Below are 19,177 nucleotides of genomic sequence, written 5' to 3' on the forward strand. Positions count from 1 at the left end.
TTTCTCAGAGAGGAGCAGGATAGCTGAAGTGAAGAGGTGGTTAGATTCAGGGTGAGTATCATTTATTTTAAAAGAGGATTCACAGCTCTAAAAGCAAAAGAGGACTGAGGATAATGTGTACTTTACCTGAGGATAGTTTTTGTCAACTAATTTACATGATGGAAAAAAGCTATATTAGGAATAAGAAAAGACCACATAAATATCTTTAAATGACAGCATGGGATCCAAATGAATGTAAAGAGCTAGGTATGGTGATGCACACCTATAATTCCAGTGATTAGGGAGGCTGAGGTAGTAGGATGGCAAATTCAATGCCAGCCTCAGTAACCTAGTGAGACCCTCAGCAACTCAGACTCTGTCTCAAAATATAATATAAAAAGTGCTAGAGATGTGGCTCAGTGATTAAATGCCCCTGGGTTCAATGCCCAGTATCAAAGACAAACAAAGAAAAATCAAATGGACATACAGGAACTCTTGCAGGTTCCACCCAGAGTATGTTTACCTGTCTCTTCTGCTGCTTATCACTCAGGAGCTGCTTGAAATACCAGTCACTGTTCTGTTGCTGCAGTCCTCGCAAACCCAGAGCAGGGGATTGTAGAGCCTTGAACAAGGCCAGGGCACCTCCCTGCTCTAAAGCCAAGTCAATGTTTGCTAATGCAGAAAATGCTGAGGAGGAAGAAAAAGACAAAAGCTTTTTAAAAAAAGATATTGTGTTAGTATAGCCTCAATCTCAGTTCCCAGATTAGGGAAATATTACTTGACCTTTATTCTGTAGTATCTCAGAAGCATAAGATTTTAGGATTAGAAGATAATTTTTTTTTCTTTTTTGCTTTTATTGGTACATTATAGTTGTGTATAATAGCTGGCTTCATTTTGACATAATCACTCATGCATGGAATTTAATTTACTCCATTTCAGTCCCTAGTGTCCCCTACTTTTCCTCCCCCTATTTCCCTTCTATTTTAGTGGTCTACCTTCCATTCATTTATATATTTAATTGGTACTTTATAAATATACATAAAGAATAGAATTCACTGTGGTATATTTATACATGTACATAACATAATTTTGTCAAATTAATTCTGCATTTCCTCCTCTTTTCCATCAATCTCCTACTCTGCTGATCTTCCCTGTCTTTATATCTTACTGCCTCTACCCCCATTTTATTCCCCTTACTTTGCTCTAGCTTCTGTATATGGGAGAGAACATTTGACCCTTCATTTTCTGAATCCTGTTTATTTCACTTAGCATGATGTTCTCCAATTTAATCCATTTACTGACAAATGCCATAATTTTCTTCTTTATGGCTGAATAAAATTCCATTGTGTATTAGAAGATAATCTTAAAGTTATCAAGTCCAGGAGGTCTTAACCAGGCTATTCACCAAATTCCATACAGATTCCTAACCACTCCCAAGCCTACTTAAAAGTTTCCAGATGTAGACAGTTTAGCACTGACATAGGCACTAATAGAGCTACTAATCCAGACTAATATGATGTCTAAAATCCCTCTAAAATGTCCAATAGTTGAACAGATCATGTTTATAGACTACAATTTTGTTTCAAAGATTTTTAAAGTTCCCACTCTAGAGTTCACACAGAATGCATCTACTTCCTCTAGCTTCCTGTAACAATGAACTCCTTACCAAGAGCCTGAGTTTCTTCAACCATTCTTATACAGCATCATTTTGAATCCATTCATTATCCTGATATCTCCTGAACACACTCGACCCAAGGCAGTCAGTGCCCAGGCATCAAGGTGATCTGTTCTGTGCACAGTGGAAGAAGCTGTCTTCCCCCCTCAACATTTTCTATTCCTAGTCACAGACCTCAATACAAGTTCTTTAATGCAACATCTAACAGTGGAAACCCAGACATTCCTTCATCTGAAAATGCTAGTAAAGATACATTCCTAATGGGGTGATTTTTATTTATTTATAGGCATAATATCTCACTATGTTGCTCAAGCTGTTTCAGACTCATATGGGGTTCAAGCAATCTTCCTGCCCCAGTCTCCCAAATGCTGTGGAATACAGGCTCATGTCACTGTGCCTAGCTCATAGTGTGATTTTTAGGATTAAATGAAATAGACATGAAAGCACTTCATATATTATAAAATAAATAAGGTGCTATTAAGTTCAAAGATAGAATAATTTCTGATTTCAGAAATTATAGCCATTTGGAAATATACTTAAGTATTTTTAGTTTCTTTTTTCTTTTTTTAGAAAAAAAATGGAGTATTATCCCTCTTCCAGCCAATTCAAAGATGAACATCTGATTTTATCACCAAAGCAGCAAAAGAAAACCAATAAAATACCAAAAATCAAAATATCTGGGTCATCACAAAACTTGTTAATTTTAAATGATTTCATTTTTAAAAAAGCAACTATTAACATAAGTTCTTAGAAAGGCAAAACAACCCAAGGGAACATAAAGTCTTAAGTAAAATGGAAAATGGTTGCCCTTCTCTCGGAGAAGACCTAGTCTCTCCCTTGTAAGTGTCCCCTTTTCCTTTTTCGATCACTTCAATAAACTTCTGCTTGTGTACTGTTGGAGTAAAGGGTAGGTGGAAACATCAGGGGAGGAGTAGAACTAATAAAACCAAAAGATAAAGGAAAGAAAGAAAAACTGTTCTGAATTTATGATCTCATTGTAGGTTACCGGGAGACTGCTTATTTCTTTCTAATGATTATGCCTGCAATTCAACTAACTGAACCTTGTGCCAAGGTATATATAATCTTCTCGAATCATAGCTGAAGGTCTATATGGCCATTATTCCTTCCACAATATTCACTGTGGCCCTGCTATATGCTGTGAAAACAGCAGTTAAGAAATATCCCCCATCCTCATGGAGGTTTTATTTTATTTTTATTATTTTTTTATAGTAGGGGGCAGAAAATAACATTGATACTGGTAGCAACCAAATTTTGTCTAGGTATGGGCTACAGAATCTGAGTATCTGCTACAAAAGCCTCTAATCAATTATGCTTTCTCTGGAAGCATAAATTTATCACTTAAATACATAAAAATGTAAATGAACATTTATTGACATTTATATTGCAAAGATGATGACGTTTACAACATTATTTAAGTACATTCTCTCATTGAACTTTAATTCTTTAACTTTAATTTTCTTATCCTACTTAACAAAAAATAAAATAACATTTTCTGGTTTCTAACTACTCAGCCCACAGCTTTCCTCTGGAGCAGTGTTAATGAGCAGTGTTGCTGGCTCTCATGCCCAAGCAAAAAACTATAATTACATTAAGATGACAAAGTTCCTATATCTTCCTAAGGACATAACATTCTTTTGCCTCACACTTTCTCTGCAATTAGGAAAAAGACTGTCCTACAGGGAATTCTGCCTTATCCTCATCCTCTTAACTTTCCTAAGAATCTCAGTAAATATTTGCATGCACTGAAAACCTACCCCAACCTTGAGCAGAAGTTACCCTTCCCTTCTTTATGACTGTACCTCATACACCTTTGCTATTTTACTATAATCAAGCTGCCCTGAAATTATTCCTTTATATGGCTACTTTCCCCACTATATTGAGAGTTTGAGAACTTCTGTGACCATATCAGAACAATGTGCATAGAACACTGAAAACATGCATTTATGATTATTTCCTTACATGTTTATAACTCTCATATAATTAGCAAGGTAAAGCAATAAAGGTTATAAAACCCCAAAAATATTGTAAGAAAAATTTCTTAGAAAAGCAAAAAATATTCTATGCACTCTATGCAATAGGAAACATACTGGACTTTCTTCTCACACAGAGAAATAAGTATAAGGACAGTCCAGCTTATATTTGCTAACCTAAGTATTCATAGAAATCCAACACAAGAAATCAGTCATATTTGAATGGTACTACTACTCTGTTCAGAAGGTCATTATCCTAAATAAATGAACCAAAATGTAACAGGATAAAGGGAATCTTGGTCAAGATTTAGACCTTTATATTAAATGAAGTTGATAAAATTCTTCAAAAATTCTCTCTAGTTATTAAGAGTATTAGTTCAAACAACAAATTAGAAGTTCCATAAGCAATGAAGACACTGATTACTATTACTACATTATTATCTTGAGCAAAACAAATCGAAGTCTGGTCTAATTGGTTAAAATAAAAAATTTTAATTCTTTCTAACACTATGCTGGGAACTATAAAAATTTCAAAAGAAGCAAAATAAGTAATCTCTAATTAAAAGAGTTTACAAAGATGTTAAAATTGAGGAGCTGAGAATCAATAAATGGAATGGATTCAAACTAAAAAGTTTTTTCTCAGCAAAGGATACAATCAATATTGTGAAAAGAGGGCCCACAGAGTAAGAGAAAATCTTTTCCACATGCACTTCAGATAGAGCACTAATCTCCAAAATGTATAAAGAACTTACAAAACTTTACACCAAAAATACAAAGAATTCAATCAATCAAGGGGCCAAGGAATTGGACACTTTACAGAAGAAGATATACAGGTGATTAATAAGTATATGAAAAAGTGTTCAACATCTCTAGTAATTAGAGAAATGCAAATTAAAACTTCTCTTACTCCAATTAGAATGGCTATTATTAAGAACACAAACAGTAACAGATGTTGATGTGGATGTGGGGAAAAAGGCACACTTTTACATTGCTGGTGGAGTTGCAAATTGGTGCAGCCACTCTGGAAAGCAGTGTGGAGAATCCTCAGAAAACATGATGGACTCACCTTTTGACCCAGTAATCCCACTCCTCAGTTTATACCCAAAGGACTTAAAATTAGCACAGTAACAGCCACATCAATGTTTATAGCAACTCAATTTACAATAGCTAGATTGTGGAACCAACCTAGATGCCCTTCAACAGATGAATGGATGTATATATACATTGTATGTATATACATACAATGGAATATTATTCAGCCAAAAAGAATAATAATATTATGGCATTTGCAGATAAATGGATGGAACTGAAGAATATCATGCTAAGTGAAATAAGCCAATCCCAGAAAACCAAAGACCGAATGTTTTCCCTGGTGAGTGGATGATGATATATAATCATCAGGGGTCAGGGAGAGACGGGGGGGAGAGAAGAATGGAGGAACTTTAGATTACGTAGAGGGAAATTGGGGGTGGGGTATGAAAAATGGTAGAATGAGACAGATATCATTACATGTATGATTATACAAATGGTATGACTCTACATCATGCACAACCATAGAAACGAAATGATGTACCCCATTTGTGTATAATAAATCAAAATGCAGTCTGTAAAAAAAAACTGAGGAGCTGGGCATGGTAGCCCACACCTGTAATCACAGATAGCTGAGAAGTTAAGGCAGAAGGATTCCAAGTTCAAGGCCTGCCTGAGTAACTCAGTGATAACCTATCTCAAAATATAAACGTAAGAAGCTGGGGGTGTGGCTCCATGACAGAAATCACCTGCCCTCCAATTTGCAATTCTTCTGGGGATGGGATTATAGGCGTGCTCCATCATGCCTGGCCAGAAAACACATTTTTAAAAAAAGTTTGTAACAGGATAAAAGAGTCAAACTGTAGCAAAAAAGACAGAGTCCAGAAGGCCTTGCAGGTACAAGGCAAGGGCCATCTGAGGGCAACGAAAGTTGAAACAGGCACAGGAACACACAAGCCTATAATAAACAATCACTCCTAAACAAATCCACTAATGTCTAAAATAAATCCATTAAATATGTCTCTTTCTTTTGGTATTGGGGATTAAACCAAGGGGCGCTTAACAACTAAGCCACATCCCCAGCCCTTTTTTTATATTTTATCTAGAGATGGGGTCTCAATGAGTTGCTTAGGGCTTCACTAAGTTGCTGAGGCTGGTTTTGAACTCATGATCCTCCTGCCTCGGCCTCTTGAGGCATGCACCACTGTACCTAGCTAAACCATGTCTTAAGTCCAAGAATAGAACAACACAAACATTATTCTGTAATATTCCCTTAGGTGCCTAACTCAAGGACATACTTACTGTTGACTTTGTTTATATTGCCTTGAATTTCAGCTTGAGTGAGTAGCTCCTCATAAACGTCCCTTTCTCTCTCGGAGTTTTCTGTCTGAGGATGAGTAAAAAGTGTAATTAAATTAGCTCAGATCTCTAAGAAGACCACAGAAATACATTTGTACTTTCCACCACTATTTAACACAACCAAGAACAAGTATGGATATGACTTCAATCCTTTGTAAAGAACAAAGCAGAATGCTGCTTGACTACAACTAAAAACATAACTAGATCTACTTGTTAATAAGCATGGGGATGTTGCAGAGCTGGACAAGTGAAGGAAGTACTGGATAAACCCTGTGAGGCAGTGGGGCTAATGGCCCATATCCTTGCCTCAGACCTGAGCAGAATGGGCATATGGAGGCACCAATCTTGGAGCTTCACTGGTGGCACATGCAGGGGGCTAGGCTGTAATTGCTAATCTAGAAACCAATACGGTACCTATTTTGAGGGTTGAAATTATTGCTCAATGATAAGAGATTCAAAGAATATTCTAAGAGTTGCCTTCATTTTATCATCTGGATACCTCCCCAAGAACTGAATTATTTCAATCACGAATTTCAAGGGGTGATTAAATTTGAGTGAAGTCTTATATGAGATTCCTAGCCTCAGTTTTTTTCAAGTAAGAATCATTCAGCTAACTTCTATATAGTGATAACAATGGTTTAAAAAAAGAAAATCACCCCAGAGAGGCTGGGAAAGGAGAGTGGCCTTACTGGGAAATCATGTTTCACAAGGGTAAAATTAATTTTTAATGGCCACAAATCCAAAACTTCATTCGCACAAAATTCAAGAAGAAAACAAGAAGTCAAAATAGAACCTAATACCAAGAAACTAGATACTATATAATTCCATTTACATGAAATTCTAGAAATGGTAAAATAAGTGATAAAAACAGGTTGGTAGTTGCCTGGAGGTAGGGTGGACAGATGGAGTTCGACTGCAAAGGGGAAGCAGGGAACTCTTCAGGGCTATAGTAAACCAGCTGCATACATTTGTAAAACTCAAACTGTATACTTAAAATGCATGGATTTTACTGTATGTAAATTATACTTCAATAAAACTGATTTTTAAAGTGAATTCATACCAAATGATAGAAAAATATAAATTAATTATAATTTTTACCCTGTTTTTAGCATTTGTCATTTTGTCTTGCTTGGCCTGATAAAGTACATCCTGGTAAGTGGAAGCCAGAAGCTCTTCAAGATTTACAAGCATTGCATTGGGGTTTTTCAAAGCTGCAAATGTGTCAGCTGGAACTCTATGATCAATAGCTTCATTAATAGCAATAACAGCAGCATGTACTAAAAAAGAAAAAAGTTCAAAGCATAGAATACTGAAATTACTAAAGGATATACACTACAGATACAAAACAACCTTGCATCCCCTATTACAGAGAAAGACTCCTTTTTTCTGTACTGAGCTGTCCCCAGCCCTTTTTATTATTTTTTAAATTTTAAGACATGGTCTCACTAAGTTGCTGAGGCTGGCCACAAACTTGCAATCCTTTCTGCCTCAGTCTCACAAGTCAGTGGGATTACAGATGTGTCACCACGCCCAGCAAAAGGTTTCTTTTCATAGACCAGAGAAACAACACTTGGGGCTGGAGGAGTAGCTCCCTTGAATCCTGAAAACCTAGTCTCTTTCTTATGATGTACAAAGCCACAGCTCTGTCTGTGAGCAATGTTGAATTTGCAGTCACACAGGGAAATATTCATGAGAGAACACTGGAAGGAACATTTATTTTCTGTGGAAAATGTTCACCCTTAATGATCTAGTAAACACCATAAAGGGAAAAAAAAAAAAAAACCTCTTCAAAAGGCAATGAAATGTAGGACTTTCTAAATGTCTTTCTTTTAATAAACATTAATAAATTGATAATTTATTTCTAAATAACAATAGCACAAAAGACTATAATAATGTCTAAAATTCACATCTACAGACTTAAACTTGATGGCAGAATTCCTATTGTCCAAGATCATCACCATAGTATTAATTACAAGTGGTAGCAACAATTCCATTTGAATCCAGAAAATCTCTCTTCTTACATGCAGCTTCATCCACAGACAGTTCATTAGCCAGGATGCCCCCAATCTTGCTGAAGGCAGGCATCTGGATCCCATATTTCTCTAGTTCAATCTTCATGTTGTTGATTTCTTCTTCTGCAGAAAAGAATGAAGACCCAGTCAAGCAAATAAAGTATCTTTTTAAACTCAGAGAAGGAAGCAGATTCCTCAACTATAAAACAGGAGAAAATGGCATCTACCCCTTAGGGTAATTAAAAGGATTTAGTGAAATAATATATGGAAGCATGTAACACAGCTACTATATAAAAAGCAATCAATAAACATTAATTAGGTATTAAACATTAACTATAAAGTGAGAAGTTCCTATGGGAAAGTTTTTCAGAACTGCTACTATGGTATTTCTTACAACTAATTTATAAATGGAAGCTTTAAAGGGAGCTCAATAAGTAAATCACAGTTATCTCAGTCTTTAAAATCCAAATCACTAGCTGCTACTCAACAACTTTGTTTCTAAGACAGAAAGCCAAATGATAAAGAAAACAACATGTAAGGTTTGACCTTTGTCCCACATCTGGTCAACAACTTCCCTCGAAGGAAAAATATTGCAGATAAAAGCTTTCTTATCAATTCTTAAACTCCCAGGCCTAGAAAATAATCACCAGTTCAAAAGACTTGAATCTGTTTTATCCCTAAACAATATTAACCTCTGCTTTTTTTCTTCCCAAGCATCCTCTTCAAGCACCAGACTACAGAAAATATACATAATACTATGGGTTTGTCCCTAAAGGGTTCATATGTTAAAGGTTTAGTACTAGGTGCAATAATGTGAGAGGTGGTGGAACCTTTAAGAGGTGGGTGCCTGTTGGGAAGTGCTTAAGCCACTGGTGATGCTGCTCTCAGGATGAAGGCATTCCTGCTGTCTCATGCCTATAACTTAGACACCTATATCTTGAGTTAGTGCTCAGAAGACATTGTTATAAAAAGAGAAAGTCTGGCCCCACCTAGCTCTCTGGCTCCTCTCTTGCAAAGTGAGGACCTATTCACAGACATGTTTCTGCCACACCATCTGCTAGAGGTCAAACAAATGGGGTCACTGGGTCTAATATTTTCAGCCTGCAAAACTACGAGCTAAATAAGCCTGCTCTCTCTCTCTCTCTCTCTGTGTGTGTGTGTGTGTGTGTGTGTGTGTGTGTGTGTGTGTGTGTGAAAATTACTGAATTGCCAAGACTGGCCTTAAACTTGGGATCCTCCCTTAACCTCTGGAGTTGCTGGGATTACAGGTGTGTACCAGTGTGCCTGGCAGCCTCTTTATAAAGTTAAAGGGTCTCAGGTAATTTGCCACAGGAGTAAAAGTCTAATATATATAAAAACATCCACCCAGAGATGGTTAAACTTTAAAACTACTAAAATGCGATCTTTACATCTTTTCATTCCCTACTCACTTGCCCTTGCTTTGCCCACAATAAAGGGAAGGACTTATAAACTTTCTTTTTTACCATACATGAGCATTTAATGTTAAATGTTAACACAATTATATGTTTTATATATTACATATTAAAATTACTCTCAATTTACATATGAGAAAACAGATTCACTAATCATACCCATGTCATAAGTGAAAGAACACAGCCTGAAATTCCAAGTTCAGTATCTGTCCATCACACTAAGAAAAGCAAGTTATTTATATTTCTTTCATCATCTTTGCCAGAGTATTTTTAAAGCCCTAGTTCTTTAAAATTGGCACTGTTGACTTTCCAGGTTATTTCAAATAAATCAAACATTTCCTGCCAAGTTTAGACTCCTTACCTGTGAAGTCAACCTTTCCATATAGGTCTTGAATCTGAGGAGCCAGGCCTAGTTTAAACAGGTACAAACTAAAAGATATAATAATGCAAGAGTTAGGCCTCCCAGTCTACCTACCTGCTGCTCTTAAAAAAGAAAATCTGGCAGACAGGGAAATCAGCAGACATAAATTCAAATCCAAATTCTGGCATAAATTTAATGTATAATTAGATGCTAGTATTAATTTTAATATAAATAATATTAGTGCAGTCTCTTGGTTTCTGTTTACCTTCCTATAATCATTAAGTTTTAGGTGACACTTTAAAAATTATCATGAAAATAACTGAGAGAGCAAATCTTACACTAAATTCATATTACTGATATAAAAGTTGAATTCAGGTAATTCAAGAATTTTAAGTAAAGTACATATTATGTATCTTTATTCTTTAAATTAAAAAATAAATAAAAAAAAACAAGGTTGGGGATATATCTCAGTTGGTAGAGTGCTTGCCTAGCATACACAAGGCCCTGGGTTCAATCCCCAGCACCACCACAAAAAAAGGAAAGAAAAAAAAAAGTTTCACAAAATGAAATCTTTCTGTATGTATTTTTTTTTTTTTTACACTGGGGATTGAACCCAGAGGAGTTTTATCACTGAGCTACATTCCCTAGCCCTATTTATTTATTTATTTATGGACCCCAAGTCCTTTTTTATATTTTATTTAGAGTCAGGGTCTCACTAAGTTGCTTAGGGCCTCACTAAGTTGCTGAGGCTGACTTTGAACTCATGATTCTCCTGCCTCAGCCTCCCAAGTCTCTGGGACTACGGGTATGCACCACCGTGCCCAGTAGTAAGAGTATTCTCCAGGAATTTCTTCCCCTTTTATTCCCATTATGAAATAGAAAAGTGGTTGCCACATTTTAAAAAATTTAAGGACATTACTTTCATAGCTCAAGAAGCTGTCACTTCTAATGACATTTAATGGTAAATTAAAGGTGTACAATGATACCACTGGCTGATATAAAAAGTAGGAGTGTGGATACCATCTTTCTTATACCTTTCCTTACTTATCAGGTAGTCATTAAGAGTATTTAATGGAAACACTGGAGCTATGAATAGAATCATAATGGCCACTCAGATACTCTAACCCAGCATAAAAAGCACTTAGCTTCAAACCTGAAAATTAAAAATCCTAATAGTGAACATTGCTTTCCCTCCTTCACTCCTGCTGTCTCATGCCTATGACTTAGACACCTGTATCTAGTCAGTCTGTCATTAAGCTTAGACTTCTTTTCTTTTTCCTTATTTAAGTTATACTTTGTAGCAATGGCAAGAAGGAAGCTGTGTTAGCCAATCTAGATTCCAATTAACTTTGCTGAATGCAGAATAACATAGAAATCAATAAGCTAATCTTAAAGATTATTAATAAAAACTCTTACCACAGTTGATTAACAAACAGAATCCATACACAATCCTTTATCTAAATTCTTTGAGCCAGTCATGCTTCAATGTAGAAATGTTTCAAATATTAAAAAGATTCTAGAGTGTACATGGTATTATAAAACATCCCCAGGATGCCTTGGGGCAGTACCCCTAACCAAACACATTACTTTTCTGCAGAGAAACATACAAGTATTCATAAATATTCTAAATAACCTCAATTAATCCTTATCAGATTTTGCCAACAAATGAGCTTGCACTAAAACTAAATTTTCAGAAATATTAAGGTTTTTTAAAATTTGGGGTAAGGGATTATGGGCCTATTTGACCCCAAAATGAATTCTTTTTTTGGAAATACTAGGGACCAAACCCAAGGCCTCCTGCATGATAAGCAAGTGCTCTATCACTGAGCTATCACATACCCCCAGGTCCCCAACTGTGTTCTCAGAATAGCAAAACAGGGGAAAATGGAAAGTATACAAATACATTCAGAATAATATGTATCTTTCAAAGTAACTTAGTGTGACTGAAGGACAATGACCACCTCTTCAATAATGTCTTTAAAATGACTTTTAAAGGGGTGGGGGCAGGAAGAAAGCAGAAATAATGCTTCTTTGTCACTGTTGATCCGAAGGGAGGTGATGCTACCTCTAATACAGTGAGGTGCAAACCTGCCTAGAATGCTGTTGTGTCTTACGGTAAAAGAAGAAGCTCTGAAAGTTCAACACACTTCTACATATCATCAGGTATTGCCAACCCACTTTCAGGAAAAACACCATATGAGAGGAAAGAAACTATAAATCTCAAACCATAACACAGTGCTCTGTATAGACTTTCGAGCATAGATAGCATATGCAAGAGAAATAAAAAACAATAGTGGACTTCCTCCCTTTGTCATTTTTACTTCATCATGAGAAATGTATGGTTAATTCTTCATCTGTATTTCAGAGAATTGAAACCGGGACCCTGGTTATCATTATTGGCTACAATACTAATAGAGAGAAATTCTGCCAATTTAGCCTCTGCATCTGCTAAGTTCAGAAAACCATTTTGGGTATAGTCTTAATAAGGGTATTGACAAAAATTAAAATAAAAATTAAAGTCATTGCATTTAAATGTGAAGCTGTCCTGAATTCTACTCAGTGGGTGTGAGATGCAGAAAGTGACTGCAGCTAAGTATAGAACACTCTTCTCCATGAGGACAAGGATGATGGTGACCATGATGATAACCTTGACAACAGGAGCTAAGATTCATTAAACACCACATGCCAGAAAGTATGCTTATTGCTTGGAGTGAAATATTCTCAGTAAAATACTGCTTTGGAAGGAGTTCATCCTCAAAGCTCTCCTGGAGGTATACATTTTCTGGAAAGTCCCAAATTTAAAAAAAAAAAAAAAAAAAAAAAAAAAAGTTATCAACACTGACCTCATAGAACACTAAGCTAATCACAATACTTGGAATTTATCTGATTTTGGCTCAGACGCATATTCTCAACACAAGATAAGTGGTAGTCCTCAGCTATATTCATTCTTTTGTGTGTTTCACATTGTTTCCAGTGATATCCACATATGTGTGATCAAGAAACTGTAAACAGACTGGAGTTGTAGCTTAGTGATAGAGTGTGTATTTAGCATGCACAAGGTCCTAGGTTCAAGTTCCATGGCCAAGAATAAAAATGAAAGGAAAAAAACCTACAAAATAGTTTTCTTTTTTTTCTTTTTTCTGTTTTTCTTTTTGGTAGCACCAATGATTGAACCCAGGGCCTTGAGCATACTGTGTAAGCACTCTACCACTGAGTTACACCTCCAGTCCTTTTTATTTGAGTCAGGGTCTTTCTAAGATGCTTAGGCTGACCTCAAACTTGCAAACCTCCTATCTCAGCCTCCTAAGTAGCTGGGATTACAGGCATGTACCACCCCATGGAGTGACAACAGGCTTCTTATAGATCAATATTATACAATACATTCATTCATGTAATTAACATTTATTAAGCACATTCATAAGATGATATCTAAAAAGGGCAATCCAAGCAAAGAAATCTCACATTCATATCTCACTCACTTTTACCATCTTCTCCTTTAGTCCTGTGGCCATCAAATAAGTCTGCTGAAATACTACATTATTCGACACTACTGTAGTATACAACAGGCACCCCCTCTCTTCCCATTTCATCTCCCTCCAGATATATCACCTTTTCCTTCCAATTGGGTACCTTGTGGATTCCAAGAACAAGGGACATGAAATTAAGTCATGTTCCCTATTTACCATGAAACTGTGAAAAAAATCATTTCTTTCAGTTCCTATTAATATATCTATGTTGGTATAAAAATTATTTAATGAGTGAACAAATGGTGGCAAGGACCTAGATGACTAAACTCCGCATGAAATGCAGAGCTCATGGAGACACTATATTAGTAATGAAATATTATGCCATGTTTTTATAACAAAATTATCTGTTATTATGGGAATAAACAAATCCCTTCTCTCTACTCCCTGGAAAAACACAGCTGTTTCGCACCATTTTGTGAGGTTAGCAGTTTTCCCCTATTTGAAAATCCTGAAGCTGATGAAAAATGTGTTCATTCTTACCATGGACAAAGACACACACTTAAGTGAGATGTCATTACTAAATTGCTTATTTTACCAAGAAAATCTAATTACCTGAGTGCATGGATACAGTAAATACATCTTGGCATGTTCTTTCGATCATAGATATCTGTGGTTTCTGGGTAAAAAATCTAGAGGGAAATAAAAGGAGCAGAGTAAGCTATCTATCCACTGGTTTCATGTACTCATTTAGCAATCATCAATAAAATAAATAAAACTATGGACAATTAGAAAACATTGTTGGCATTCAGCAAATCACTTCATTAGGTTGAACAAACATTTCATCATGAGCACTGCAAGGAATAAAATGCTACAATGCAGAATGAAAAGTACTATTTCAGAAATCCTTATTTGGTCAACCCACTGAATTTCATTAGGTGTGTAAGAAGTGATTTAGTTATTTCAGATCCAGACACAGGGAAATGAAACCCAAGTTCTAGTTCAGTGTAAGTCAGTGGCAAGTGTATGAAGCGTTAAAGGACCACGATCTTCTTAGTTACTATCTACCCAGATTAATAATTCAACAACAAACACTACATGCTTTTTAGTTTGTGCAAACTACTACATTTAGACATTGAAAAAAAATCATTAAATATGAAACATGCTATATAATGCTTTGAAGAAGTAGAAAGAAAAATGAAGTAGCCAACGTAGAGGATGAATATAAGAATGTAGAAGATAGGTTGTTTTTGTTTTTTGATTCTTTACAAAATGTTTATTAAGTCCATTGCATTCATAGGGAATTAACACTTTAAATGTTTCTTTTCCACCAATGGCAGCATTATCTAAGTAAGTCAAAATAAGAACTTTTAACATAGATGTAATATTTTTCCCTGGTAGCACTTACCACAATTAACTAGTTACCTGTGTTTATCTATAATGGCTACTCCAACAGACTAAAAACCACAGGAAGTCAGGGAGCTAGGTCTATGTTACTGCCAATTCAATGTCAAATCTAGAGCCAGGGTCACTGACAAAGCTCTATATTTGATAGGTTAACCAACAAGGTAGGATAGCAATAGCATAGGTTTAGACTAGTAATAGCTTTGAATTTCAAGACCTATTCTCACCATAATGTGGCACCATACAACCCAATCTGTGATTTAGAGAAATAAAGGGTAACAGAGGATAGGAAAAGCAAAAGACTGAATAATGAGTTGACTAAAAGAATCTGGAGAGTAATAAAGATCTATACAAAAATAGACTATGAAGTCCTGAACTAATGAGTTAATCATAATAGATAGCAAAAGATTTCCCAACCAAGAGAAACAATAAGAATAAATAAAGCAGAGCTGGGTGTAGTGGCACAAGCCTATAATCCCATGACTCAGGAGGCTGAGGCAGAAGGATCACAAGTTAGAGGCCAGCCTCAGTAACGTAGTGAGTCCCTGCCTCAAAATAAAAAACAAAAGGACTAGGGGCATAGTTCAGTGATAAAGTACCCTGGGTTCAATTCCAGATACCAAAATAAATAAATAAATAAATAAAGAATAACCATATTTGTGAGTAAAGAAATATAGTTCATTACTTTCAAGAATATACAGAATACCTTCTAGAAAGTAACAGAAAAATAAAGCTGGGTTGGTATGATGGAATCAGATTATTATGAGCAGCTTAAAAGCCAGACAAATTTGACCTTGATAAGCAGGACATAAAGAAGACACCTAGCTTCGGAATTAAGGATAAAAACAGCTTTAGGAAGATCTAACTGGAGATGGGACATAGGATACATTGAATACTGAAAAGATTACAGCTGGAGAGGCAGGCTTGGGGGGTAGTTGTTGTATAGATAAAACAGTGGATGGATAAAAGAGGTACCTCACATAAATGAAGAAGGTTTTGGAAATGACTAGTTAGACCAAGATCTCACCAAGGTTCTGAGCCTGGATGACTGTGATAATGATGACATGGTATCACTTATCATAGAGAAGGGCACATTTACTTGGGGAAAAGGAAGGTTTAATTTTAGATATGAAGAATTATAGGTGATAGAAAGCTGTCCAAGGAGAAATGTTCAGCAACCAACTGAATGAAGGTACCATGTTTTTCTTACAGCAAAAAATCTTCAGAATAACTGAACTCACAAAAATGGGAGAAGTAGCCAGGCACAGTGGCACATTCCTAAAATCCCAGTCACTTGGGAGGTTGAGGCAAGATGATTGAAAGTTCAAGGCCAGCCTTAGCAACTTAGCAAGGCCCTAAACAACTCAGCAAGACCCTGTCTTAAAATAAAAAGGACTAGGGATGCAGTTCAGTGGCAAAGCACCCCTTGCTTCAATCTCTAGTACCAAAGCAATAAACAATTAAGAGGAAAAGTTTATTTTTTTAAAAAAAGGGGAGAAGTAACTTAAAAAAGCATTGCATCTTGAAGAATGCCCATTGATAGAATTGTATAAAGTGAAAGATTTCAAGAAATCAAGACTAGTTGGGCAGATTAAAAACAATTTAAGGGTCTGGGGATATAGCTCAGTTGGTAGAGTGCTTACTTTGCAAGCACAAGGCCCTGGGTTCAATCCCCAGCACCCCCCCCCAAAAAATTTTTTTTTAAATCATTTCTGGGCTAGGTGTGGTGGCACACATTTATAATGCCAGCAGCTCGGGCAGCTGAGGCAGGAGGATCACGAGTTCAAAGCCAGCCTCAGCAAAAGCAAGGCACTAGGCAACTCAGTGAGACCCTATCTCTGAATAAAATACAAAATAGGGCTGGTGATGTGGCTCAGTTATCAAGTGCCCCTGAATTCAATCCCCAGTAACCCCCACCCAAAAAAAGAAAACATTTTGGGGAGAAGGTAGCCAATAATACCAACCAAAAAGAATCAGAAAGGATAGGAGTCAATTTTCTATACTTATAAGGAGATTGGGAAAGGCATCCCAAAACACTATATATGCATAGTAAATTATATATCATACATTATTTTATGGGTGCCAATAAATTTTAGGCTAAAGTGTTTTTAGTGCATGTTACTCAGAAGCCTTCTGGACCTACATCATGTAAGGTAGATATTCCAAGGCTACAGACACGATTACCATGCTGTCCTGAAAGCCTTTCGGGAACTCTACGTTTGTTACTACTGTTAGTAAACAAAAAACAAACCAAAAAAAGACAATTAAAATTACAGCAATAAAAAGGCATTGTGTAGTAATAACACTACTAGCAACAGCAAATATTAACAAAGCTCTGAGTACCATTCAGGAGGTTAAATTGTCACTGTCCACTGGAGATATACTATATAAAAAACAGGAACAGGAACAGGAAGTTACAGGTGCACATAAAGGCCAAGTAGCTGTAAACACTGACACACTGCATTTCCTGACATTTGTAGAACCTAATTCTCAAACATACCAGTGGCAAGGAAGAGAACTTCAGCACTCTGCTCTGACAAAAAGAGGATAAAAGCTAGTCTTCTGCAAAGACTCAGCTCTGGATTTAACTCATTTCAACAGATATGAGTGTAACAATGAGCTCAGCAGCATACTAAATATCAAATACTCATTTCCCAGTGTTAACCACTTTCTGATACTTCAAACATCACTTCTATTCTTATTCTTTCTTTAGTTACATTTACTCCACAGCTATGTATAATGAAAATAAAAACCATCCTTTAATTTCAACACACAGAAATGAGTTAGCCAGACACAAGCTCTTATAAATCTAAACGGGTTTTCCTTTCCCTACTTAATATGTGGAAGACAGTTCCTATGTCTACATAAGCTGATATCTAATGGCACCCGTACTTGGCTTTAACACTAATAGTATTCCTAGTGAAGGAACAAATTATTTGCTATCAATTTTTCTATTATAAGCAGGCTGGAAAATCCTTACAAATACATCTTTTTGTGTTTTTCTAATTATTTGAGGGGAAATCAATTCTTAAAACTAGACTTCCTAAGTCAAAGACAAGCTTAACAATGCCTCTAAGTGTGACAATAAAACATGGCCTTTATGGATTATCTAATGGGTAGCAATTTCACTAGAAGCAGCACAAAAATAAACTCCTGAGAAAAAATGCAGAACATGCACACTGCTATATCAAAATCACAACCATCACCAAAAACAGATACAGGAGTAATGTCATTATACTGCCTTGACACTTTGAAATATAAAATGACCCATGGATTTTGGTTAAGCTGGAAAATGACATCTCTGAAATATTTCTGTGTGTGTGTGTGTGTGTGTGTGTGTGTGTGTGTGTGTGTGTACGTATGTATATGTATACATGTTTTTATTTTATTTTATTTTTTGGGGTACTGTATATTTAACCCAGTGGTGCTTTACCACTGAGCTATACTCACAAGCCTTTTTCTTTCTGATTTGAGACAGGGTCTCACTAAGTTGCTTAGGGCCTTGCTAAATTGCTGAGCTGGCCTTGAACTTGTGATCCTTGTCTCAGGCTTCCAAGCCACTGGGATTACAGATGTGCACCACGACACCTGGCCTAACTTCACATTGTGAATAAATAAAAACTACTATCTGTACACTTTAAAATGGTGAAACTTAGAGTATATGAATTCTATTTAAGAAAAAAAGTTTTTTTTTTTTTTTTGGTGCTGGGGATCGAACCCAGGGCCTTGTGCTTACAAAGCAAGCACTCTACCAACTGAGCTATCTCCCCAGCCCCAGAAAAAAAGTTTTAATATAAGTCGTACAACTAATGTAATAAAAGCAATCAACATAGGAAATTTCACTATAGTAAGGTGAGACTAGTGTGAGAAATATAAAAGAAAAAGAACAAAACTATTTCCTAAATCAAAAAGAAAAACGAGAGTTTAGCACTAAAAAAAAAAAAATTAACCACCAGTAAGGTGGCACATTCCTATATTTCCCCAGCTACTCATGAGGCTGAGGCAGGAGGATTGAAAGTTCAAGGCCAGGCTCAGCAACTTAGTAAGAGGGTATCTCAAAATAAAAAGGGCTGGGTATGTAGGTTAATGGCAGAACACCCTTGGATTCAATTCCCAGGACCACAAAACAAACAAACAAACAAACAAACAAAAAAACACCCTGAGGATAATTTTATAGGTAGAATGAGAACTATTTTGCTGCAACAGACAGAACTGTGAATATCAGGCAAATTACCTTAGGCAATCCAATCTCATCCATGGCATTCAACCACTGAATCACATTATCAGTGTGTCTAAAGTGTAGACCAGTTGCCTAGAAGAAATAAAAGACCATTAGTGGCAAATATTAAATAAAAACTCTTCTGGCAGAAGTTTCTTCCTGAGAGTTTATAAGCTCCCCTCAAATTTAAAGTCACTATATTCACATTCCAATACCAAGAAGTCAAATCTACACATCAGCCCCTCTTGCTT

General features: G+C 36.1%; 1 protein-coding gene across 2 annotated transcripts in view; it reads right to left on the minus strand.

The window, feature by feature from the left end:
* Nucleotides 1-19,177, minus strand: part of IQGAP1 (IQ motif containing GTPase activating protein 1) — a 105,263-nt gene that overhangs the window by 50,293 nt on the left and 35,793 nt on the right. The window contains exons 4-11 of one of the 2 annotated variants that reach the window (XM_079126790.1): nucleotides 18,942-19,019; nucleotides 17,208-17,240; nucleotides 13,919-13,995; nucleotides 9,840-9,907; nucleotides 8,055-8,168; nucleotides 7,132-7,310; nucleotides 5,977-6,061; nucleotides 503-666 (exon numbers count right to left, since the gene is read on the minus strand). In XM_079126790.1, coding sequence (XP_078982916.1) covers nucleotides 503-666; nucleotides 5,977-6,061; nucleotides 7,132-7,310; nucleotides 8,055-8,168; nucleotides 9,840-9,907; nucleotides 13,919-13,995; nucleotides 17,208-17,240; nucleotides 18,942-19,019 — 798 coding nt within the window. The remainder of the gene's footprint in view (nucleotides 1-502; nucleotides 667-5,976; nucleotides 6,062-7,131; nucleotides 7,311-8,054; nucleotides 8,169-9,839; nucleotides 9,908-13,918; nucleotides 13,996-17,207; nucleotides 17,241-18,941; nucleotides 19,020-19,177) is intronic. The other variant, XM_079126791.1, reaches the window with a different exon arrangement.

This window comes from Sciurus vulgaris (assembly GCF_902686455.1).
Source record: "Sciurus vulgaris genome assembly, chromosome: 2".
Taxonomy (NCBI): domain Eukaryota; kingdom Metazoa; phylum Chordata; class Mammalia; order Rodentia; family Sciuridae; genus Sciurus; species Sciurus vulgaris.